This window comes from Nelumbo lutea, chromosome 5 (genome assembly GCF_056320005.1).
Source record: "Nelumbo lutea isolate HS-2025 chromosome 5, American lotus-T2T, whole genome shotgun sequence".
NCBI lineage: Eukaryota > Viridiplantae > Streptophyta > Magnoliopsida > Proteales > Nelumbonaceae > Nelumbo > Nelumbo lutea.
Window position 1 is genome coordinate 22,499,615 of NC_142688.1, and position 26,410 is coordinate 22,526,024.

A 26,410-nucleotide genomic window follows, 5' to 3' on the forward strand; every position below is an offset into this window, starting at 1 on the left:
GCAGGGACAATGACGACAATGACAAATCTCTTCTTTGTAGCAACAAGACAAGCACTAATTAATCCAACTCCGAACTGCCTGAGCATACTCACAACAACAACATCCACCCAGATATAGGATATGGCACCACTGGAGATGCTAGAATGGACAAGGTGAACAACAACTACATTAATGATGCTTGGATTCTCACCATTACCTATCATTCCACCCTTTCGTTGTTGACCTGTGTCTAGAGGTCCTGTTGGAACCAAAACCTAAACCATTGAGTCTGGCTTAGCTATTTCGACTTCACTGTCAATGATCGAAAGAATCTGCCGACACCGTAACATCTTGGTGGAAGCAAGCACACGTCCAATGCGATCTTCATTTTCAAAGGTTCCGTGACCACCGGGCTTAACTTCAACAATGAACCAGAACTCATGGTTGTCACTAGGGAGCAAGGGTGTGTTCATCGTTACTAGTCTGTCATTAAGCAATCTCCTTACCGCTTGAATTGTATTGAAAATAATAATTCGGGCTGTGAGTGGGATCGAAGGATGCCAAGGGGCGCTGTACAGAGGAGGGCCCCACCCACTAAAGTGGAAGGGAAAAAGAACAGGGATCTGTAAAACTGGAGGGTAGGCAGAGATGGGTTTCAAAAAGCATGGTGAGATGGGTCGGGTTATGGTTGCTGCCAACGAAAATGATGACCAGAGGTTGAGCAAGTGAGGCGGACCTTGGCTGGGTATGGACAGGCTCGATTTAAGGGAGAGAGTGAGAGGGAAGAGAACAGGGACCAGGGGTCGAGCTACATGGATTGCGATGGATGGAGTGACGAATTGACTAGGGTTGGGATGCTGGTAGATCTCGGTTGGGGTTATAATCTTCACACTGCCCTTCTGAACCACCTCCCCTATTCTGTCACCTAACATCACTGAACTCAGTGCTAGGGTTGAAGCCTCAACTTCTGTTGATGATCTTGCTGTAGTTATTGGTTTTCCTACGCTCTCTATCAGCTTCGATCCTCCATCTTCTTCAGAATGAGTGTTGACAGAAGGAGCTCAGAAACTACGCTCTTCTAGAGAACCAACCATCATGCCAAGCTTGTCTAAGATCATCTTCAGCTCGGCCAGAATCCCTTTCTGAATACTCTGATTTCTCTCAAGACGACTGAGACTATCTTCAAGCCTGGTCAGCCACGCATCCATGGATCTGGGTGGCTATGATACCAATTCATAAGTCCGCTTTGAATCTTGAGAATCTAAGCTGGTTCGAGGGAGCACACCCTCCTGAAACGGAGTAGAAGAGAGGAAGAAGAGAAGGGAAGGAGTAGAAGAGGAGAGGAGGAGGAGAATAGTAGAGTTTTCTTTTTCATCCCAAATAGATGGGGGGTTACACTTATTTATACTCTCTCTTCAGTCTCTCCTGCACATGGACTAGACTGCGACTGCTAACCAACTGGAGGGATGTGGCCTCCTCACATAAACAAACCTCTGTGGAGGTTGCACATGGGTGATCGGGTGTTTCTCTCGTGCCAGGCCTGGTTGCTGTGTGTCTTGGCCTGGGTTTCATGTTGTGGGCCCAAATGGGTAGTTGGGGCCTATCATAGACAATCTTAAATGCTTCTCTAAAGACATTAACAACTCTTCAATTATTATAATTATAAACTTAAAATAAAGGAAAACTGACGACTAATTCAAATCTGGCAGAAATTACAACACTGTCCCTTCTAAATCTGAGAGCAGTCGCTTTGTGCAAAAAATGCCAAATGTTAGGACCATATCCAGTCTACCCCTCCCAAGGCCCTAGTTAGCAGGGACCAACATCGGGTAATGGCCTCTACTAAATTCTTTTATGTGACCAAAAGGCTTCAACCTCACATGCCTTCACATCCTCTTAAGATCACCAAAGCATGTGGTCCCTCTAGGTGCCTAATGAGCCCCATGTGAGAAAACACATTTTTGTCTGCAACTTAAAAAGTCATAGATCCAGACATCAGTGGTTCTATCATGGGGTTCTCTAGATATCCCCATTTGCCAGAGAAACAATGTCATGTCATAATATGAACAACAGTACAGAAAGATTTAGGCTTCTCTATGTAATCTCTTGGTTATTTTTGAGTATCAAATGTAAAACTACAATCAGTAGCAAATGATTAATTGTGATCATTAGGCTAAAATTAGAAATAGTAAATACCTCACTAGCCATCAACTTGCGGACATTATTAGCATAAAGTTTTGGATCCTCTTTTTCTTGCTCTGAAGGGTGGTACACAGGTAATCTTGTCACCTCAATGTGATTCACAAATTGACAAAGAAGCAAAACCACATGGCGTACCTGAAAATAATATAAACACTAGATCTTCAAATATCATTCCAAATAAAGACATCTAATCATGGATGGCATAACAACAACAAAAATGAAAAAGCTATTAGCGATATTTGGAGCACAGGTAACATTGATGACAAAAAAATCAGAAATTAGAGGATAAGAAACCACAAGGGCAACGAAAAGAGTTCATTGATTCATGCCAAGTGTTAAAGGGTTACCTGTGTTTGGAAGTCACTTACTCTCTTTAAGTATTAGACATGTAATACCCATTTAGGTTTTGATAGCATATCTTCTATGTAGTTGTATCTTTGTGTTATAAAAGGGGAGATACCAACCACATATGAATTGCCCAAATGGATGTAGTATCCTTCCATTTGAATTGCCAAATATACATCTCCAGGGCATAAGATGATTGGCCCCGGGCCCAAGAGTTCAACTTATCCTATATTGAGAGAAAATAAACCTAGGAATCTAGTCTAGCGGTAGAATTTTTGCGGGGAATGCATACTGCTAGCATTCACCATGCTGAACATGTGGATAATAAAACAAAAAGGGACTGATGAGTAATGACATTCTTCAACATCTCAGGCTGTCTTTCCTTTGGGGCAATTCAGATTCACATGGTCAAACCTCCAAGCAAACCCTATTTGCTCCAAACTAGACAGATTTCTTTTATCCTTGGATTGGGAAGAACATTGGAGTGGACTTCTGGGTAGGGTTCTGCCTAGAATTACCTCAGATCACTGGCCTATTTGCCTTTTCCAACAGAGTGCTTTAGGAGGTCCTTCCCCATTTAGATTTGAAAATATGTGGCTTTCTTATCTGGAGCTCAAGGATAAGGTAAGAGAGTGGTGGGAAATACAGTTTCAATACCCGAAGTGGGAAGGGCCAAAATTCTTGAACAAATTACAGAGGCTAAAAGAGGAAATTAAAGAATGAAATACAGTGAAGTTTGGGAGGTTGGAGGAAAAGAAAGCAAGTTTGACTCTACAAATTGAGAATATTGATAGAAAAGAAGAGGGGTCATTAGAAGGGGACAGAGAATTGAGATGGAATCTGAAAAAAGAACTTGATGAAACCCTCTTGAGGGAGGAAACCTGTTGGAAAGAAACTAATATATAGAAGGCCTATCAATGAAAGACGGTCGGTGGAAGGAGAGAAGCTTGGAGGTGATAATTGATTGCATTACTCTTAAAGTATCTAATTGGGTAAAGAACTTTGAAACTATTTTCAGACATTGGAGTGGAGGGGGGGGGCAGTTGCGAGCTCTTCCTCAAGGAAACAGAAGATTCTAGAGGTCTGGTCTCCCCCAATGGTTGGTTGGAAGAAGCTGAACTTAGATGGTAGCAGTATGGATAATCTAGGTCCTTCGAGTATTAGAGGGCTTATTAGGGATGATGGAGGCAACATTAATGCCTTATTTTCAAGCCCAATTGAGCAAGGTAATTCAGCGAAAGCAGAACTCTTGACAGCAGTTTATGGGGTAGAGAAGGCTAAAGAACTGGGAATTGATAGCTTGCATGATTATTGAAGGGGATTCGAGCATTGTTGTGGGATGACTTGGGAGCTAAGGAATGATTTCCATAGATTTTTGTGGTTGTCGAAAGACATGATCATCCAAGTCCGTTGGGTTAGAAGGTCTGCTAAGAGCTTGGCTGACAACTTAGCCAAGCAAGGCATTCAAAGACAGTTTATGTATTGGGGTCAATTGTAATATGGGTTGGGGGGTCTGCCTGGTATTTGGCATGCTTTTTGTTCACAACTCCTTGTTTTATCTTCTTCCTTTAATTTAATAAATCTATTCTTTGTGGTTGCTGATTAAAAAAAAAGCTTGTTGTGCCATTTTTTGTTTGGAGAAAGGGTCAATGGAATGCAACTCATCTACATTTATTGGGTGGCTTCAGAAAAGAAATGCATACTGCAAGGAGACACCACGCTGAACATGTGGATTTTAAGACACAAAGAGGTGCTAGTAACATTTCTTCACATCTCATATTGTCTTTATCTTTTTTTCTTTTTTAATATTCTTCAAGGTCTTAGATTGTCATTTACTTTCTGTTTGGAGAAAGGGGCTTTGTAAATTAAATTATGGAAAGTAACAGATCTACATTTATTAGGAGGCTTCAGAATTTAAGAAGCTCCTGAAGATGGATATACTTCATTATAAAGGCTCACTGAAGATGGATATACTCCCTGTTTAATTGTTTGAAGCTGTTTTTCTTCTTAGTTTAGTATTGTTGGCTGCTCCAGGGTTCCCTTTATGGCTTTCTATTGCTCTGTATCCAGATTTCCTTCCTCTTCTTAGTCAAAAAGAAAAGAACAAAGCAAACTAGGGTTTTCCCTTATGACTTTGACTTTCTTTTCTTTTCCCTTTACAAGTAAAAGAAATGCATTACTACACAAAAGGAGGGGCAAAAGGGACCACCTGTACAAAAAATAAATGGCCTGTTTACAATGAATCGCTACAAAAAAGAATACAAGCAATAGCTAGGAATAAAAAATAGAGTAAATTACAGATAGCCACCCGGTACTTGGGGGTGGTAACACTTAGACCCTGAACTTTGTTTTGTGACAACCCCCCTCCCAATCGAACTTATACATTCCAGCAATTTGATCCCTGACCTACTAACAGGATGACGATGAAAGTAAAATACTAAATTGCCCATTCAAGATTCCATAAGCTGGCAATAAATATCAAAATGATATACATAACCATTCTAAAGTACAAATTGTTCTCAAGGTGTTGATGAACCAATCATTCTGAAGGTGTTTTTATTTTTTTTATCAATAACTGAACTTTATTAAAGATTATAAACAGATACAACAAAATACATGGAGAGAGGTAAATCTTAACCCTCCCCAAGCAAATGTCCAATTACAACAAAGCCCAAGACAGTCTTTTCCTTCCTACCCCTTGTTTTGCAATTAGCAGTCCTCTTTACCTACTGTAGTTTTATCTCCATATCCCTGGTCAACCACCTAAACTTCTTTTTTTTTCATTGGCAAATTTCCATATCTCATTCTCCTCCTTTTGCAGCCAGCCTATAAGCAGTTTAAAGTCCCCTTCAACAATCAGCTTTTTTGATATTCAACTCCTTTGCTCTTTTAATCCCTTTCCATTACCATCAAAACCTCAGCTCTAGTGAATCACCTACTCCAATGATGCCTGAATAGAAAGCAATAACTTTCCCTTCTTCATTATCATTCTCAAGGTGTTTTAACAATGAACTTTGTTGAAAGTTGAGTGAAACATGTGAGAGTTAGGATTTTAGAAAAATAAACTAAAAGCGCAACATGGCCTCATAAAATAACATAAGGCTTAAACCCAAAAGTTCAGGGGAGCTGAGTGTCACTACCCCCCAAGTACAAGTTGGTTGTCTATAATTTACCCTAAAAAATAATAAACTACCGATCATTGCAGAAATCGAGGAAATTCATCCTATCAAACTCCTTGAGAATAGAAGGCTGACTGTTTTCCTTTCTCCTCACTGATGCTTCTTGTTCCCTTTTGACTAAAATCTGGGAGTTCTTCAATTCTCTCTTTGGAAAGCCACAACGGCAGTGGTTTGTTGGGTGGTGCAGGAAGAAAGAAATAATAGAATATTCTTGCAGAATAGCAGGACTCAGGAGGAAGTGATTGATAGTATAAAATTAAAGGTAGCCTTTTGGGTAAATGCCTTAGACATCTTCAATTCCTTCTTGATAACTGACTTCTCAAGGGCTTGGGCTGAAATAGCAAAATCTTCAAAAGCCAAAGACAAAGTTTGGATGGAGTGGAAGCCCTCAATAGGTAATAAAGTAAAATTGAATTTTGATGGGAGCTCCCTCAAATAGGGTTGCAACTTGGGTGGGGGGGAACCCGAGCCCGGACCAACCCAACCTGCAATTCTACACAAGCTGGGCTTAAATTTTTTATCCTCGGGCTGGGTCCGGGACCAAAAGTTCAGGATTTTAAAATTTTCGGGTTGGGCTCGGGCCTAGCCCTTAGGAAGCCTAAATCTGGCCCAACCCGGGTCGATTATTTACATGTACATGTGTATGTATTGTTAGACAGTTTTGTATGCCCTTAGCTTCAATCAAGATGATGTACTTTATGAGTTTATTGTAAATGAATAAAAGTGCATATTTGATTCATGTTCCCTTAGTACGTTTCTGTGTAATACCCTTAAACTGGACACTTAATGAGACTCGTGTTAGTTTAGAACATTCGCAGCCAGTGGGTCGGTTTGGGGAGCCTATCCTGACAAGACTGACACTGTGGTGCCACCAAGTCGGTTGGGGTGACCTGTCTCAGCTGCTAGGGTGAGACCCTAGGCACATACAGTGTAGGATTAATTGAACCTTTGAACTGGACCAGATTTCCAGTATTGCCCTGGACCTTGGAGATTGATGGGCAAAAGTGGAAAGTTACACCCAACCCCTAGACTTGATTATGATACTGCACTAGGTGTCGGATTGGGTTGTCTTTGATGTACCAATCAGTGAGATCCTTAGCGGGGGTCAAAACCTGGGTATGTTGGGACAGTCTGAGAATTCATCTGAGTGGGTGATCATAGTGATAGGATCAGCCCCTTTGTCGGACAAAGGTAATGATCGGGGATGCACTCTCACTGATGGAGACCAAGACTATCGGCAATCGATTTCAATCGTTGAGATTTGTTTTGCAAAATATATTTTATATGAGATATAAAAGTATATATATTATGGTTTCGAAAAGGTTTACAAAAGGTTTTAATTCCCGGGATCCATATAAGAGAGAGTGCAACACTGTTCCTTGCAGCCGAGGGAGAGGTCCTCTCTTGTCGAGCAGTGTATGATCATTATGGGCTGAGAGGTTAAGTGTAAGACCATTGAGGATGATACCTGATGGGCTAATCTTGCATCTGCCCACAGTCCCTGGGTGTTACAAGGTGGCTTGGCCCAGGGACCACTTAGGGTAAGTGTTGGGCCCATAAAGACCATGAGATGGTTTTCAGGGAGTGCACTGTCCATAACAGTGTATTCAGCCAGGCCTTGTAACAAAGGCTGGGCCAAACCCATGTGGCTGATGTGTAGATCAATGTTTGGGTCCCACGCCATACAAGGAAGCCCAACTAGGCAACAGTTTGGAAGGCTAAATGAACACATAACCTTAAATGGGCCTTAAGCCCATTTCGAACTAGGCTAATTTGATTAGTCACTTAAAGGGGCGAATTCTGAGATGGATCAGCTGATAGGATTGGGCCCAGACCCTATCCACTTAGAGAGTCCAATATCTAAATAAGATTTAGATCTGGAAACCTCATAATTAGATTAGGAGATGGTTGATCTAATCTGCAGATAAGATAAGGGTTATCCCTTATCACTTAAAGGGACTTCTAATCCAAATATGATTTGGGTTAGCAACTCCTAATGGGATTAGGAGTTGATCCCTTTGAAATTATAAGAGGAGGGGGAGACAGCCTTTAGAAATGCAATCCACAGATCCTTGTCTTCAGATCTGAGATTACTAGAAGAGAGAATTTTGCACCCTGCAAATACTCTCTTGCCGCCTCCTTCCTGCAACCGCCGCCTCCAGCAGTTCGATCTCCAGTTCTTGGAAGAAATCAAGATTTGATCTTGATACCAATCTTTTGGAGAAAAGATTGGTTGGAGTTGTATTCACAAGCCATCCAGTTGATTCTTACGAAGGGTCAAGTTATTTTGGAAGAACACTGTTAATTTTGCTCCACCCTGCACTAAACCATCTTCAGTGGGAGCAGATTTTGGATCCTTCCTTGGGCGTGAACACCTCCGTTAGGAGATACTGCTTCTCCGTATTAGGCATTATCTCTCCCTACTCCTTTTGGTTCAGATCTGGTTCAGTTTATGGTTCAAGAATGATCCTTGAAAATATGATTTTCTAAATAGGGAATTTGATTCCCAGTTGAAGGGAGAGAAATTTTTTTGAAATTCGCCCCCTTATTCCGCAATCTGTGGGTGTCCATGTGATGGATATCCTATCCCTTCATATATATATATACACGTACTTGCATGCATACATGCATACATCTACACACACATGTATATCAATTTTTAGTGTGGGCTAATTGACCAACTCAAGCCCAACCTGAGTCCAGTCCAGACCCGACCCCAACCCAAGTGCATCAAATTTTAATGCGGGTTGGGCTCGGGCTGAATAGTTCAAGCTTGACCTTGGGCTCGGCCAGGCTCAGGCTTTAAGTCCAATTCTTATGGTTGAGCTTGGGTTGAACTAAAAGCCTAAAACCCAGCCCAGCCTGCCCAATTTGCATCCCTACCCTCGAAAACCAAAATATGGCTGGAATAGGAGGGGTTCTTAGAGATTCAGAGAAGAGGATTGTGGCAATGTTTTCAGGGCCAATCGGGTGGGGAAACTTCTTGAAGGTTAAACTGTTGGCTCTTCTGCAAGGTCTCAGGCTAGTTAAACAGTTGGGATTCATAAAGATTGAAGCTGAAGGGACTCACAAGTCGTTATAGCTTAGGAAAAACCCAACAGGTGTATTCCTTGGACCCTTTAGCATGTGCTAAGAGAAGTGGAAAAGACTGCAAGAGAAATAGAGGTTGAAGTCAAGTGGGTTAGGAGGAGTGCAAATGGGTTAGCCGACTCCTTAGCCAAACAAGGGGTTATGACTTATGAGGCAGCATTTGTTTTGGACATAATTGTAACTTGGGCTTGTAAGAGGGGATTGACACTTTGGCCAATCAAGTTGTATCACTCATACTTTACAAGTTAATATGATAAGCCTTACCTTTGCTGATTAAAAAATAAAGAAATCCTTGAGAATAGAAGCCTAAAAATAGATCAAGCACTTCCAGCTTGCCAAGAAGAATCTTTGGTTCTTATTTTTTTTCTTTCAAAATTTCTATTTCCTCTCCATGCATGAATTCAAACAAATAGCTATAAGTCAGATTCCAAAGAATGTAGTCCTACTTGCTAAATCCCTTAACAAACTAAGCCGGGATCAAAGACAAGACAATGCCTGGAATAACCCATTTCTTCCCAAGCAATTTGATGAAGCAGGACCCCATTATAGTGGGGAAAAAACATGATGGAATTGCATTGATACTGATTTTGCAAGTCACTCTTCCCAGAGCAATTATTGCCAAGATTTTATTCAAGTATACCATGCTTTAATAGTGAAGATATTCTATTCAGGCTATATCAATTGCCAGTATTCTATTATTACCAGTCCAAACTATCATTTTGTGGCTAGATCAAGGTCACATCTTAGCCAATTGATTATATGCCACTCTAAAGGCTTTTTATTTAAATTGAACCATAAACTGTCAAGATGCAGAAGAAATAACAAGAAGTAATTTGAACTGGTGATGCTGATTTTTATCATGTTGGCCATATTAAATTGTCCCAACAGCATTTAGCAAGACCATATCTGTGTTACCTGATGTCCTTTTAACCAAGCATCCCATGTTTGCTACTTACTACTACTCCCTAAAAATCACAGAAATTTCATACACCCTAAATTGGGCATTGTAATGTAAATTCAGAGTTTCCATTAAGGATTGTACCGGTCCTAAATGTACTATTTAAACAGATTCTTCAAAAAGAACATTTGTAAGAATTTTAATTCATGTATCATATCTCAAAAGTACCAGCTCAATAGAACATCCAGCCTTGTTCCACTGTATAATAGAAATCAGACATAAAAGTTTAGAAACATTTATATGACATGAAGTATGAATGGCTCAATGGCTGCATACCCCAGATATGGAGTCCCAAGCTGGACTGAGTCTCTTGTATGGATATCTTAAGATCACTGGAAGCACTGGGGCCTTTGATAAAAAGGCACCAGTCTTGAACGGGAGGAGAAAGTCCCCATTTGTGGTTGTGCCCTCTGTAGTCAACAACAAATTATCAATCAACAAGTGACAAATGATAATGCAGAAAAGCACCTGTCTGGAAAGTGAACAATGATCTACTCTGAAAAATAGAAGCCAGAAAGAAGTTTAAATGTTTAACAATTAACATCTTGAAATGGTGATACTCAAGTTTCAACTAGCTATATTTGGTAGCACTATATTGCCTACTCCCCTGTCCCTTTAATTAGATCTTTTGTTTGGTTTACCTTAAAAGTAACAAGAGCAGGAAAGCTACATCATTGAGCATATTATAATAACAGATTTATGTAAAACATGATTAAAAACTTAGAAGAGAAACGTATAGATTTAGCAAGTTCAGAATCGGATAAAATGCACAAGCATGTATTAACAAGGGCTGTCACACAAAATTCAAAAATCTAAGCAGAAAGGCTCTGATCCCCTGTCAAACAGTTTAAACAACCCATATGAACAAATAATGAAAAGATAGCGTAAAGCATTAAATACCTCTTTTTTGTACCATAATGCTGAGAAAGGAAAAAAAAAAAGTTGGCTCTATTAGGTAAGTCGTTGTGAAGGTTTCCATTAGAAAAAGAAAAGTTCTGAGCTAAGATAGTAATTAGTATTCATGGGCTTGCAAATAATGGATGGGACTCTGGGATTTTGGCTAGGATTACAAGAGCATCACCTTGGAAAGCAATCCAAGCTATCCTGCCCTTGTTTTCACCCTGGATCAGGTATGACTTGCACTCATAAAATCTTATCAAGTTTTGGGAACAGGTTTGGGTTGAGGGTTCTCCTTTGAAAGACCCATTTCCAGCCCTATGTGCTACCTCTAACTTTAAAATAAACCTATTTCCACTTTCCTTGTACTCTCTGACTCAAATTCTGGGTTTGGATGGAACTTGGGTTTGAGAAGAGCTATCACGGACACAGAGTTGGACAGTATTTTGACTCTCTTGAGCATCCTTGATGGGGTTTTCTTGGAACCCACAAAGCTAGATAGCAGAATTTGGACCCCTCTCCTTCAAGTTCTTTCACTTGTGCTTCCTTCTTTAAAGCCCTAATTCAACCGATTGTCCCTTTTGGGTTGTCATTCCCTATTAAACAAGTTTGGTGTCAGCCTATCCCACCAAAGGTTGAGAGTTTTTGTTGGGAAGCTTTCTTGGAAAGAATCAACAAAGGAAATTTGCTTCAAAGAAAGAGACCCAACAGATGTTTATCTCCTCATTGGGGTGTTCTTTGTAAAGCTGATGGTTAGTCTGGTTACCACTTACTAGTATCCTACCAATTTGCAAAAAATAAAAAATAAAAAATATTTGGGAATGGTTCACTTCTTTTTTGGGTGCAGGTGGAAGTGGAATCCCCCACTAAATGTGCGAAGCTTGTTTACTTCCTCTTCCTTCAACTGGCCAACGAAAAGAGGAAAGATTATGTGGAGATATGTACAGGTTGTTGTTTGCTGGACTATATGGGAAGAAAGAAACTCAAGGATTTTTACAGACAAGGAGAGAAGATTAGGAATTGTGCTATAAGTGATCCATGTAAAGGTGATACATTGGCTGAAATCACTGGAATTGTTCACAGAATTTTCACTGGATGATTTGCTAAGAAAATGGAAAGAAATTGCTAGTTCAGACCCAGTTAAGAAGACCTCAAGTCCTTTATGGAACCCCTCCACAGGGCTTTATTAAGCTGAATTTTGATGCTAATAAAATCCAGGGACTTCTGGTGTTGGGGGAGTACTATGAAATGAGAAAGGAATGTAATAGCAGCTTTGGAAGGGGTAAAAAGAGCTAAAGACCTGAATATTAATAAGCTGGTTATAGAAGGAAATTCTGAGATTGTAGTGGGCTGGTTAAAGGAAGACAGGTCTAGGCTCTAGAACTACAGCAATGAAAAGAGAAGGTTTAAGTGGCTGACTAAGGACATTTAAGTAAAAATGCACATGGGTAAAGAGGGATTCTGTTTTCTGGGCTCAGTTGTAATTGTTTTTTTTTTTCTACCTTTTGGGTGTTTTTCGACATCCTTGGGAAGTTGATGTAGTTTAGCTCCCCTCCCATGTAAATTTAAGATTATTCTATTAATGAAAATTCCTGTTATTGATAAAAAAAATAAGGATGATTATCGTGACTCAACTCAGTTCAACCTTAATTCCAACTATTTGGGGTCAGTTACAGGAAAGCTGTCTTTTTTTATTTTTACCTACAGGAAAGCTGTCCTGCCATTTTGTTCTATAAAGAGCCAAAGCTCAAGATAGGTAGTCATATTGGATTTGGTTAAATGTATATAATATCTGCTGCTAACTTGACAGTTGACACAGCGCTCCTTTATCCAGGCTTGGGGCCAAAAAATATGATATAAGAATGTTTATCATGACATGGATCAATTAACAAAAGAAAATTAAGCAGTATGGTTTGCAAATACTGTTAAGATTTTGCAAAATCTCCCCATTGCACTAGGGATCAATACATAATATTCATAGAGCATTCTTTTTTTCTTCACATCCCAATATATCAGGGATATTTCAAATGCCATTGATAAACTAAACATCTAAGATTTAAATTTTAGAACATTGTTGAATCATTGGAAATTTTTGGAAACCTTTTCTAAAAAGAACAAATGGGGATTTTGTGATTGGATAACTGGCTTACCATTATGAATATGATTCACTTACTAAGCCATTATAATTCAAAAAAAAAAAAGGCAAACAACTAGAAAACAGGATTCTCAATCTAATCAAAACATATAATAACAAAAAAAGATAGAAATCAAAATGGAAAGTAAATGAAATATGTATAGAAGAGATGTCTAAAAGTCTAAAAGGGAGATAGATGCCTATTCAAGTCTCTTAATCTACCCTTATTTGATATATGCACTTGTTTGCTACAGGTTTTTTTTGAAAAAAAAGGTAATTTTATTCAAGAACCACAACAAACGATACAACAAGCTTGTAGAGCAGGCTTCCACACTTGGAACCAAGGCTCCACAGGCTACAAGACACATCAGTTGCTCCACAAGTTTACATTTTGCAATAAGCCACCCCCCAGACTGATAAGAGAACTCCTTAGAAGCGGAAACCCAAAACCGAATTTTACCTATAGCTAAGCTAAGAAGCTCATCCTCTACCCTTCTCATATTGTGGAACACCCTCCTATTCCTCTCAGCCCCCAAGGTCCACAGTCCACACAATATCAACAGGAATCATCTCCTGCACGAACTTACCCTTCCTACTCAAACCCTGGATTGGCCAAGCAAGAAGCACCTCACCTCCTTTAGGGACCTAGATATCACCCAGTTCAGATTAGCAGTCCTTAAGAAGTGGACCCAAAGGCCACATGCTACCTTACAGTGGACAAATAAATGATTAACACTTTCTGCATCCAGTCGACAGCCTGCAGGAACTATCCTGAAACTGTAAGCCTCTTCTAAGAAAGCTGTCCTTTGATAACACACCCCCAATTAGTGCCAACCACAACAGGAAACTGACCTTGGAAGGAACCAGGTGCCACCAATTCAACTTTCTGGGAAACAAGGAGTTTCTGGGAGCTCTCAAGTTCCTTTCATAGGATCTGACAGTAAACATATAGTTGCCTTCCCACTTCCAACACCACCCATCCTCCTGCCCTGCTTCAATAGTTATGTTTCCTCAACAATTGCAACAAGTCAAGCACCCCTTCCAGTTCCCAATCATGCGTATTTCTCCTAAAATTTAGAGACCAAACCACTCCCAGCCGTGCCTATTTCTCCTAATAATCCATTAATTTTTATTACCAAATTCCATGCTTTTATTAATTGTCCCTACTTCCTAATTTCTTCAGAGTTTCCAAATATCTTATCAAAATTTGTGCAATATCCTCAAAGTTCCCCATTTTTGCATGTTAAAATGCCCAATAGTATAAAAATAGCAAACCATGCTAACAAAACAACTTTTCTGGAGATGGGAGGACTGCCAGCTGCAGCATATACAGTGATGTCAAGTGATTCATTCAATGTAAGGGGTTTCCAATACAGAGATGGAAATCCGTGGGATAAGGCTTCCCCATGGCAGGAGGGTATGTTAGGTGCATGACTCCCATTTTTTATTGGAAACGGTAACTTCATTAAAGCAAATTAATATACATACATACATATATATATATATATATATCATGTACAACTGTCAGCCCCTCAAATAGGGTGCTAAACCCATGATAATCCTTATTACAATTCTGCCCAGAACAGATTCTCCCTCATTGTCCCCTGTTTAGCTAAAGTATCAGCTAGGTCATTAGCTGACCTTCTAGTCCACTTGAAAGAAGCCCCAGTTTCCCTTGTTATGTTGAGGATTTCCTATATGGTGTGTCTATATATCCAAGCCCCCAAACAACCCAACTTCAGCCAATCAATGAGCAGTTTAGAGTATCCTTCTATCTCTATTTGGTGTAGCCCCATCTGTTTGGCATATCTTACACCTCGAAGCAAAGTCATCACCTCCGCCCTCAAAGAGTCACCTACTCCTATTGGTCCTGAATACATAGTGACAATTTCACTATCTCCATCTCGGAATACTCCCCCAATACCTGTTAGCCCCTGAAATAGGTGCATGATATAGAGATGCAATTTTCTCCTTACTCTTATAAATAAAGAAATTGGTCTGCCTTAAAACCAGGACTAATGATATCTATTCTAGGCAGTAAATTGGACATCAATCCATAATTTCCAAAACCTTGACGAAACCCTAGTCAACAAGGTGAATTTTAAGTTACTCAAAAAATTGATCAGTTTCTTTTTTTTTTGTGGGTGAGGTGGGTTGGGGATAGGGAACATCCCAGCACCCTATATCCAGCCTCACCTTTGACCTTCCTGCACTATTTCCAGAAACAAATGAAGATAACAACAGACACCCAAACTCAACAAACATAGAATCAAAATATTTACAAAACTGAAACTGAGCCCCCAAAATCACCAAAAAGAGACTCCGAACTCACTGACCCTCAAGAATCATACGCTGCCCTTTGACCTCACTGACCATCTCCATACACTGCCCTTTGACCTCCAAATACAACCCCCTCAAAAGGTCCTAACAAATCATGAGCGCACTCACTCAACATTGCCTTAGGTTGCAGTAGAACCCTCTGTACTTCTTTACCCCTTTTTTGGGTCCAATCCCAAATAATCCCCCTTTCAATCTGGTAAAAACTTTTGAAACAAGAACAGTCTGACTATTCTTCTAACTTCTAAATCTTTTAACTAGATTTGGGAGATTCTCATGAACCTTTGAAACCTTAGAATTTTCATTAATCCTTCTAAAACCACTTTTTTTTTTCAAAAATCTGTTCTGCCACCAACTCACCAGCCTCTTTAAGACCATCTCCACCTATTCCAACAGGCTTCAGATAATTGTTTTCAACATCATTTATTTCATTGCCACTATTCTTAGTATAAGCCAGTTCCTCTTTGCCCTTCTCTTTCGTAGGCATGCAATATTTTTCCTCCAACCTCCTAAAAGTTTTCCTTGCATACTCCCCCCCCCCCTCAATAAATCTCTATCCCAATATTTTGCTCACCTCCACCTCTTTGTTTACCACCATCTCAAAATCAATAGATCATCCCATTTCATGAGTTTCATCAATGACAATTTCCTCCTCATTTGATCTCTGAGCTTCATTGGTTTGAACTTCTTCCACCTTATTTTCCTGCATCGATTTGGTCCTATACCCCTCCTTTTCCTTCTAAAAACTTTTGTGCAAGAAGCCTCACACCCTTCTTTATCTCTATTTTCTCTCCCTCCTTTATCAAATTCTTTCTCAACCTCCTGTTCACCTGGACAGCTCTCACCAGTTACCATTACCCTTTTCCTCCCCATCTCTTTCTTTTGATGCCCCAACTAAACCACCTTCAACCCTTTTCTGTTTTCCACCCCTATCTACACCACCATCAGTATTTCTCTTCTCACCCCCACCAAATACCTCCTTCTCACTCCCTTGTCTATTTCTTCCCTCCCCAAAACATTCATGAGCTTACCATTTGAATCATTCTCGTCTGCTAGAGCCAACCCCCTCTCTTCCCCTCCTCTTTCCACCCTCTTCATATCTTCTTCATGAGCCTATTCAGATTGGGATTAAGAGGATGAATCGTGTGGAAGTCCACAAGAGCAGTAGTTTTGTGGACTGTTTGGGAAGAAAGGAACGAAGCTGGACAAAGGAGGCAATGATTGACAGCATATCTGTGAAGGTGGTGTATTAGATCAAAACTATGGTAGACCAAAGACCTCAAAATATTCTCAGCAGATGAGAATTTAAGAAACTGGAATGAAATTGCAGCTTCCTCAACTTGTAGGAGAATACCCCAGCAGTCATGAGATCCACCAAGTAGCAACATTATCAAATTGTAGTATTGTACTTTGATGGAAATTCAATTGGCAATCTAGGACCTTCAGGGATAGGAGGTGTCTCTCATAGATGATAAAGGACATATGCGGGCACTGTCCAATTGGATAGATATTCCTTAAGGGAAGAGATAACATCTGTACTTCATTGATTGAGATTAGCCAAGCAATAGAAGTATAGAACTATAGGAAGATTGAGGTGGAAGGAGATTCACAACTTGTGAGTTGGCTGAACACTAATAGCCAAGGAGATTGGATTTATAGGCAAGTGCTGAGGGAGATTAGATGGATAGCAAGGGAAACTGAAGCTACTTTCAGATGGGTGAGAAGATCGGCTAATTGTTATGCTGACACGTTAGCCAAACAAGGGATCAATAGGGAGCAAATTTTTCTGGGCATCAACATAATGTAATATATTGTGATTTGGGTTAGGCATCCCTCCAGCAGCCGGCCTATATTAAGGGTTGCTTGGCATAGTGTAACAATTATTTCTGTTTTAATAAAGTTCCTATTTTAACAATCAAAAAATATCAATTTAAGTAATTCAAAATTTCTCTTACATACATGTAAAATACTAAAAATACAAGTTTTATAATAAACGAAACTTCTCAAGATCAAAGTAATTGATAAAAAGAATAGCAGGCATTATGTGAAGCACTAATGTATAATGTATTATTTAGCAAAACCCAAGCAGGGCACCGCACAACTATACAGATGTACTAGGATACAAGGATAACCTGGAAAAAGCATCATCATTGGAGCAAATTTATTCTGATGGGCTTTCTGAACTCTGTCTGTCACAACCCCTGCAAGCAAAAATACATTCTTTTAAGCATAAAAAACATTGCAAAAACTATTCATAAATAATAATAATAATAATAATAATAATAATAATAATAAACTATTACTTCCTATAAAGATCTCATTGTTTTTTGTCTTTTTACAATGGATGGCCTGGTATCATTTTTCATGTTGTCAGATAAGCCTGAGATTGCATGAATTTGTGGCCCTCTACCAGGTTTATACTGTTTAGCAATCATTAACTTATGGTTGTTACCACCTATAAGGTTACAATATATTTGTCAAGTACAAAACTATTAAAGTTCTTCCATTACTTAGTAGGTTCCATACCTTCTTCCTCTTTCAATAAGTATCAAAGAAATTCTTGCAATACTTATCAGGAAAAAAGAAATGTCAAGTTGACAATAGTTACAACAATAATAGTAATTGTGTTTGTATGTGTACATATCTAAATTAATTTACCTGAAACACCCTTAAAGTCAGATGATTTTGACTCCCGCTGGACATAGACACAACCAAGGCATTTGCTGTGGTTGGAACATGGAAAGAAAAAAGAAATCCTATTAGGCTCCATATTGTCAAATATTGCATACAAATATTCATCAAGTAACAAAGCTTGCGAATGAAGTAGTCTAGAAAAACGATACAAGTTAGAAATATACATTTCTGGATGGATATTTTAGTTTCATTCCAGGCGTAGAACTAAAAACCATCTATTTTTCTATCTCATATTCTTTTCCTCTTATTATCAACAACTCTCAATCAAAGCATTTTATAAATGGTAAAAAGATGAAAACAAAGGGGAACTCCTGCACTTCAGGAGTTCAAAGACAAGGGACACTAAAACGGCATAAGCTGGTTCTTAACAAGAAAAAGAAAATGCAACTAACCTCCTCGATAAAATCCCTGGCCTGGTACTCCCCCCCCCCCCCAAGAAAAAAAAACAACATTTCTTACCACTCCTATTGTTAGTGCATCAGCTATGCCATTAGCTGTCCTAGAGATCCACATGAATGGGCTGCTCAGGCTACTTGCCAAGGCCTTCTCTCCATGATGTCTTAGGGTCCAAGGGCCCTCAATGTTGACAAGTCTCCAGCCAATGGCCATGCTACAGCCCCCTTCAATATCCAAGTTATTCTAACCAGCAAGGCAAGTTTAAGATCTTAGTGATGAAAAGAAGAAGTTCAGTTCTTAAGGAATTCCCTTCCCCTAGTGGCCCCAAGTAACTCACAATGATGGCTCCAATCCATTACCATTCTAAAAATACCTTCTACAACAGATGACCCCGAATTCCCTAATGAGCACCCATCAGAATTGAGATTTATCCTCCCATTCTCAGGTGGAGAGGCCTGAATGATGGATGGAGTACATAGGTCATAACCACCTCCACCTGCCATCCCCTAATGATGGAGTACATTGATAGTTTGATGCTACCTTCAATTCCTCCCCTGTGGAGACCCAATGGCTTGCTGTTGATACATTAACCACATTATCTTTATTAAAAAAATCATGAGGTTTCTTTTAGATCCCACTCACCATAAAATTGCTGCAATAGTAAACCTCCACATAACTTTACCTCTTTTTTATCAGAGAGGGAGAAACTGCCCAAAAAGAGCTCCAAGATATTACCTGGTGGAGACCAGCAAGTACCAAAAAGAGGGACACAGTGGTTCCATATGATCAATATAAACAAAATATCTTTAAATGATCCATTTCACGCGTATTGCCTCATGGAGCTATTGCTTGGTGCTATGGTAAAATCTTTGGCTGACAGCTAAAAGTGTGATAATGGGGGTTAAAGTCTGAGAATGGCTATTTCATGCTAATATGCTGGAGGTTAGGTCCTTATCCAGTCCACCGCTCCCAATACCTCAGATTGCAGGACCAGCATTGAGTAATGACCGTTTTCTGTATTGTATTCCCACAATGGAACATGAGCATGAGGAAAGGTTCATTTTGCAACTTAGAAAAGTCCAGTCAGGTAGAAAACAAATTTTAAACAATGCTTAGAGCATGGACAGTATTGGTGCAAAAAAAAATTAAGTAGATTTCTCTCATGACACAATTCACCCAATTAAACTAGTAACTGAGTTTTTATAATTTGGGTAGCCCCAAATCAAGATGTCTTATAAACATTCCCTTAATTACATCTCTGCTAGAGGCAAAGACAACCTTTTGGTTCTAAGAAGTATAAATGAACAGAGTAGACTAAAAATATTCTAACTGCAGAATTTCCTATTGAAATTTCTGGTCTATATTCTCTCTTTAGTTTGAGGGAGAAAACACGAGTATATAGATGAAATGATGAATAATATTTTTATGTATACTAGTTCAAGATAGGGCCCCAAACCTGGCTTCAAATTTAACTACAAGAAGTTGCTATACCAAAATCTCAACGAGAACAAAGAACCATGAAAAAGAATATTCCTTGACATTTCCACACGATAATATCAAAAAGTTAATTAACATAGGGTCTTCTGAAAGCAGATATGTGGTAGGCTGATCTATGATGAAATAAGATTTGGATAGGTTTTCAGTTTAAACCAGCTGAGAGAAGCCGGTCTTGTTTAATAATTGAAATGCTCAAATTTCTTGAAAGCAACTAGATGTTAGAAAGAAAAAGAGAAGCAAGACAACATGCATATGTAATAGAGAATAGTTCCAGCGAGGAGAAAACATAGAATAGAGAAGAGGAGGCGGAGGAAGAAGACAAGAGTAGTTCTGCAGGCATGGGGTGTCATAACTTACAAGGTACCAAAAGCACAAACCTCAATTCAATTCCACATTCCAACTCTCAATCAATTACAACAGGATCTACTTAGAGATTGAAATCCATCTACCAGCCAGCGTTACAGCATATTTCTAAAAAAAATAGTAACTAATGAAGGACTAAATGCTAAATTAAGCTTATTTCTATGTATCTAATTACTTGGCATTAATGAAACTAATGAAGAATTAAATACATAATTAAGCATATGGAAAAAATGCCCTAGAAACAAGATGTTTTAAAATACGTAGGAACAAAATATAGTACATGACAGGTAAATTTAGTAATAATAGGAGTGCAAATCAGGATAGACTTAGGATTGGAGAGCAAGAGATAATTCAATGTGACCATTTCTAGTACTTTGGTTCAATAATTCATAACAAGGGAGAGATTGAGGAGGATGTTACCCAGAGAATTAGAGCAGGTTGGGCAAAACATAGGGATGCATCTGGTCTTTTGTGTGATAAGAGAATACCACTTAAATTAAAAGGAAAATTATATAAAAAAAAAGTTGTAAGGCCAGCTATGTTATATGGAGCATAGTGTTGGACACTCAAGAAGCAACACGTTCAGAAAATAAGTGTGGCAGAAATGCACATGCTAAGATGGATGAGTGCAAAAACTAGAAAGGATAGGATTAGGAATGAAGCCATCCATAGAAACCTAGTAGCATCTCCAATAAGTGATAAAATGAGAGAGAGTAGACTAAGATGGTTTGGTCACGTGCATAGAAGACCACCAATAGCTCCAGTTAGAAGAAATGATTTGTTACGAGTGGAAGGGGCTAGAAGAGCTAGTGGTAGACAAAAAAGGGCATGGGTAGAAGTAGTCAGAAATGTTTAAGCAGTAATAATTTAACAGTGGATATGGCCTTAAATAGAATGGATTGGCGAAACAGGATTCATGTAGCTGACCCCATCTAGTTGGAATAAGGCATGGATATGATAATTATTTGGCACTTAAAATACAATCATCTACCCAACTGAAATTATCTAGTGACACCAAAATCAAGTCAAACTAATAAGTTCAACACCAAAACTTAAGACATGAGAAACATGTTGTTACGGCCTCAATGTTTTTTTGATAATTTTTGTCTTTTTAATAAATGTGATAACCTCAATATTTCTAAAACCTCAAAGGTGAATACAAGACACATTCAACTAATTTAACTCCTTAAGACCAATTCAACTTATTATAATGACAACTGCCAATCAGGTAATTTTTCCATAAATCTAAAATTGACAGAAAATGAAAAATCCAAAAATTAGGAAACTACCACTTGAGGAGGATTGAGAGAAATATGATTTATTTCTCCATGGTTCTTTTTTTTACCCAATGTCTGCATCAGAGAGAGAGAGAGAGACTTGCTTTAACTTTTCAGTTAAAAATCCTAGAAAATTAAATGCTTCTTCATTCTACCAGTTGCCAATGAGAGTTTGAAAGCTTGAGAGTGTTCTTACTCTTGTTTCTTTCTGTCTAAACACAAATAGCAAATACAATTCGGAATAATTTCCTATAAGATATACCATTCATCTACAGACCTAATCTACTGTTCATCTATGTTTGCTTGCTATGCACAGTTGGACACTCTGTCTTTTAGTGTGACGATCATGCTTAGCTATTCCCACCCAATAATACTTAACCATGTTCCACGATATACTTAAACATGGAATCTCAAAATTTTTAAAATAATGAGTAAAATCACCTAAATGGTCAGTCCCATAAGAACAAACAAAGAATTGGAGCCAGCACCACAAATAACTAATTAGTGCAAGTAAATGCACAGCTCAAACCAACTTGATAGACATAACAACCATGAAAGGAACATAGAATAGAAATTAGAAACTATCAGCAATCAATATTTGACACAAGATCAATAAAACATTACTGAAATAATTCAAAACTGGAATTCAGCTTATGCCCAACTTATCCTAATTGTTGTAGATATCCTGCAGTCATGATCATGTGATTTAATTTGTTAGGGGACCTTAACGAGATCTTTGCGCAGCCTAATTCTCCTTTTTTTTCTTATTTTGAATCTTGAGGCATATTTACATGTTATTTACATTTGCATGATTATTTACATTTGGAGTTTAAAGCTCTGAATATTTTTTTGAAGGAAAAAATGATTATTTACATTTGCATTAAATATACAGGAGAAATTCACTAACAGATTAAGCATTCAAGGTAATAATATGAATGAACTAAGGAACAATAATTTAGGAAATAACTTATATGAACAGACCTGATGAGACCAACGAGGGGAAGTTTAGCCACTGATCTCTTCGGCAATGAAATCCAGGATTAAAGTTAACAAAATAGAACAGAAACATGTCAACACCAAAAATATAAGTAGAGAAGTATGATCATAAATTCCATGTAGCCCGAAAAGTCAATAGTATTAGTTAGTTGGCCCACCTTAGCAACAAAGCTTGGAAAGGAAGAAGACATGTGGTATAAAATATCCAAGTAGGAGACGTGGTTAGATATGATAGCCCCAGGTCTTTCAGGTTGTTCAGACTGTTCATTGCACTCATTCTAACCAATTAGAAAAACGAAAAGAGGTCAGAAGAAAGAAAAGATTGATCACTAGAACATAAGCACTGGATTTCCAAAATAAATTACACTGAAAGTATGCCAATAAGAGCAATTAAATGCATGTTTAGTTCTTCTCCCCTTTAGAAGAACTTCCATAAATGAAACGTTCTTTTTTTATAAGCAACTTTTTTCTGATAAGTAACTCCCATAATGAAACTTTTATTTTCTTTAAATAGTTAGTCATATTCTTGAACACAGTCCCCCTCCCTCTTAGGGAGCCAGTGGATTCAGCTAACCATACAGACATTGCAATCTGAAAGAGTAATAAAGAGAATGTGGCATCATGAAGAATTCCCACAAAGAATACGCTAATACTAGCCCCAATTTCAGAAGAAGGAAGTAAAAGCAAAGTAACCAAAATAAGAATAACACAGACTATTAGCATTTATTTGACACGTCTGATAAACCCATGTTTTGCTTTTGCAAACCTATAGCTACATTGGCAATCCAAATAATAAGAGTGAAATATAAACTAAATTATATCAAGGTTTGTCCTAATTTCCTCTAATACAATTGCTCGTATTTCTGCTAATAAAACATTCAGAACGTGCAATAATATTCAGATGGCAGAAAAATGATTAAAAAATCAGAATTTATATTACCTCGCTCGCCAATTTATCCACTGCAAGAGGATTCCGATACGACTCATTAATCCAGTAAAAACCTAGAGTGAAGAGCAATGCCCTCGAAAGAAACCTCCCACACTGAACAACCACGGCTCTTCTCCACCCAACCATGTGAGCATAATCCTCCTGCTCGTCGTCCCGATTCGGGACGGAGAAAAGCGTACAGAATCGACAAATCAAGTAATACAGGACCAGTATAACGATTCCGAGAACTAAGCGGATGGGGACGAGCGTGACGAGAGCGAATCCTAGCAGGAATTTCTCCAGCAACGGCAATTCACCTCTGCCCAACGTCCCGTAGACATCTTTCCGAACGAAGGCTGCGAATTTCTTATCAACCTCCTCCAAACTCTCAGCAGAGATGGTAGGAGAGCTCACGCTTGAATCAGATTTCAACAATGGGCGGTCGTCTTTACCTGGGACCTCCTCGTGAGACTCGTCGACTGGCTCTAGAGTTTGATTGGTCGAAGTGAGATCTTTGAGCTCAGACTCCATTCTGAAACCCTAACCCCGATTATTTACTCGGACACCATGGGAATACACTAGAGAAGCTCCGGAGGTCGGAAAGGGGGAGGAGATGAGGATCCGTAGAAGTGTCGCCGTCTCATCGTAGAGTTGCGGATATTGGTGCGCGTTAATGCTTAAAAGCGGCTCCATCGGACCATCTCACATGACATGACAACGCACATCAAACCGTAATGTAGGTTTCTTGGGCATCGGGGCGGGGCCAGGTCTGGCGTCACCGTCAAGCCCCGTAGTACGTGGTCGGACATCGGAGTCACAAGATCAGCGCTTTAATAGGACCCACACGAGAGAAATCGTCTGGACCAATTATGATTGTGAATTTGTGATGTAATAATAGTTGCCTTATTATTTCCTTTTCTTTTAGGGCAATGATTTGGGCCGGTTTGTTTGCGGTGCAATTTCATTTGCACTCATTCAAAAGCATGACGGTGTATGCATACAATTTGGGTGTATATTTTGATTTAGGTGGAATTTGGGAGTGCTTATTTGAAAAACAATCGTGCTTATTTTAGCAAGCGCTCATGAGTACTTGGTGAAAAGATATTTATTCCAAATAGAGTTAGTTAACATTATGGGTGTCAATAGGACAGGATCCAATCCGGTTGAACCCAATGTGAATCCATTATAAGTAGACCACGTCTAATCCAATCCAATTAATATTTTAGATTATTTTGGACTGGTCTAATTTAATGTTTGGATCATTTAAGTTTGTTTTAATTTAAATTGGTTTCAACCTAAACATGATCCATTGACACCTATATTCTTATCTTATATCAATGGATTGAATATTGGCTTAATCCAACCCAATCTAATATAAAATTATTAAAGATGGACTAGCAATCTAATCTAACTAATACTTTGGACCATTAAGTCTGTATTGATTCAAACCAATATGCCTTGTTGGTCCATCCAAAACCGGTTTATTGACACCCTTAGTTAACTTGGCAGGGCAAGACAAGTCATAAAATAAATAAACACTTAAAAATAAGCTCAAAAGTTGGGATTATGGAATACGTGATTATTTGAATAAACAATTATTTTTAAGTACTCCCAAATGTAGCCTATCAACTTTAATCCAGTTTTGTTTCAACTTGTACCCTATGTTAATGCAAATGGGATTGCACTGCAAACAAACAATGCCTTGGGTGCATACCATTTTTTTCAAAAAGGAAAATTGGTTATTCAAAATGTTTTTTCAAGAACATTTGCCATCTTTATGAAAAAAAAATGGCTAGCTCAGTCCCTTTCTTTTATCTGTACTTGTGGATTTTTTGTTTTTTCTTTTCAATTTTTTTGAACGTTCCAATTTTTTGGGTAAAGAATAATATGTCATGAGAGCCACTTGGTTAAAGTGGCTCTGATACCATCTCAAAAAACCATTCAACCTAAAAGCTTAACCTGCTAAGTGAGGTCATTTAATAGGTTTTAATCTCTTACAACATACATAAACATTAAGCTGAATACTTCACTCAAATTATGGAATGTTTTGGTTTATACTTGATGTGGCTTTTATCACCCAATGGGTCACGATTTCTTTCTTTGTACGCACGCATAGGGGGGCAACTATGATACCAGAAAGATATGATATCAGAAAAGCTCACAGCCCCATCAAATGGTACCATAAATAAAATGACCAATCAAGTGGTATTATTCAAATTTTCCTTATTTTAAGGATTTATCTCCTGTTTGTAGTTAAACCACAGTATTGATAGGGGCATTTTAACTGCAAAAAAGAAGTAAACATTTAAAATAGGGAATGCCAAATGCAGCCTTATCATCCACGATTAACTTATAAGTTGTTGACTATTCTTTTTATTCTCTTTAATCTTGTTTCTTTGCAGTGCAATATTATTTGCATTAAGCACAAATGTAAGATAATGCAAGTGAGAAAAATGCAAATACTAGTTTATTTTTGTTTTGAGCCTTACTTTAATTTATTTCATATATTAGTTTATTGCATCTGCAATGTAAATGAAAAAAAAAAAAAAAAAGACAAAATTGCAAGGATGGCAATTTCTACCCTACCCGGTGGGTACCCGCCCCTACTCTCCGACGGGGGAGGGGGTTGCTTAAATGGCGAGTTTTTGGGCAGGTACGTGGTTGGGATTCTACAACCCGTACGGGTACAGGTACGGGTATGGTATTAGGCTAAACCCTATCCTCCCCGACTCGCATATTGTTGGAAAATATATAAACTTTATGCATTAGGTGTTGAATTTAATAATAATTTAAATTTTATGTGAAAGATAATTGATAGTTTATGTGTTTTTTACATATCTTAATCAAATAATTAGAAATCTTGATGTTTATTTGTATTATTTTACTTATTTATTGCTTATACATGACAATAAATAATAGAAAATTAGATGTGGGTTTCAAACCCAATCCGCCCATATCCTTAAATGCGGTGAGGGTTTTGCACTTTCATGTGTGGGGAGGATTTCGATTCTCAAAATCCAACCCACTATAGGTTTTGGGGCAATTACAGGTTGGGAGGTTTAGGAAGGCAGATAGGGTCTAGAATTTATAAAACCCTCCCCAAATCCGCTCCGTTGCCATCCCTACAAAACTGGAACA

The 26,410-nt window shown here is 38.5% G+C and overlaps 1 protein-coding gene across 2 annotated transcripts in view; it reads right to left on the reverse strand.

The window, feature by feature from the left end:
- The window catches only part of LOC148850953 (Phospholipid/glycerol acyltransferase family protein), a 34,179-nt gene extending 10,104 nt beyond the window's left edge, over positions 1–24,075 (reverse strand). Inside the window, exons 1-7 of one of the 2 annotated variants that reach the window (XM_088945625.1) lie at positions 23,285–24,075; positions 22,503–22,622; positions 22,330–22,367; positions 17,780–17,844; positions 17,254–17,322; positions 10,030–10,163; positions 2,176–2,316 (exon numbers count right to left, since the gene is read on the reverse strand). In XM_088945625.1, coding sequence (XP_088801751.1) covers positions 2,176–2,316; positions 10,030–10,163; positions 17,254–17,322; positions 17,780–17,844; positions 22,330–22,367; positions 22,503–22,622; positions 23,285–23,803 — 1,086 coding nt within the window. In that variant the 5' untranslated portion in view covers positions 23,804–24,075. The remainder of the gene's footprint in view (positions 1–2,175; positions 2,317–10,029; positions 10,164–17,253; positions 17,323–17,779; positions 17,845–22,329; positions 22,368–22,502; positions 22,623–23,284) is intronic. The other variant, XM_088945624.1, reaches the window with a different exon arrangement.
- Between the last annotated feature and the right edge of the window lie 2,335 nt (positions 24,076–26,410).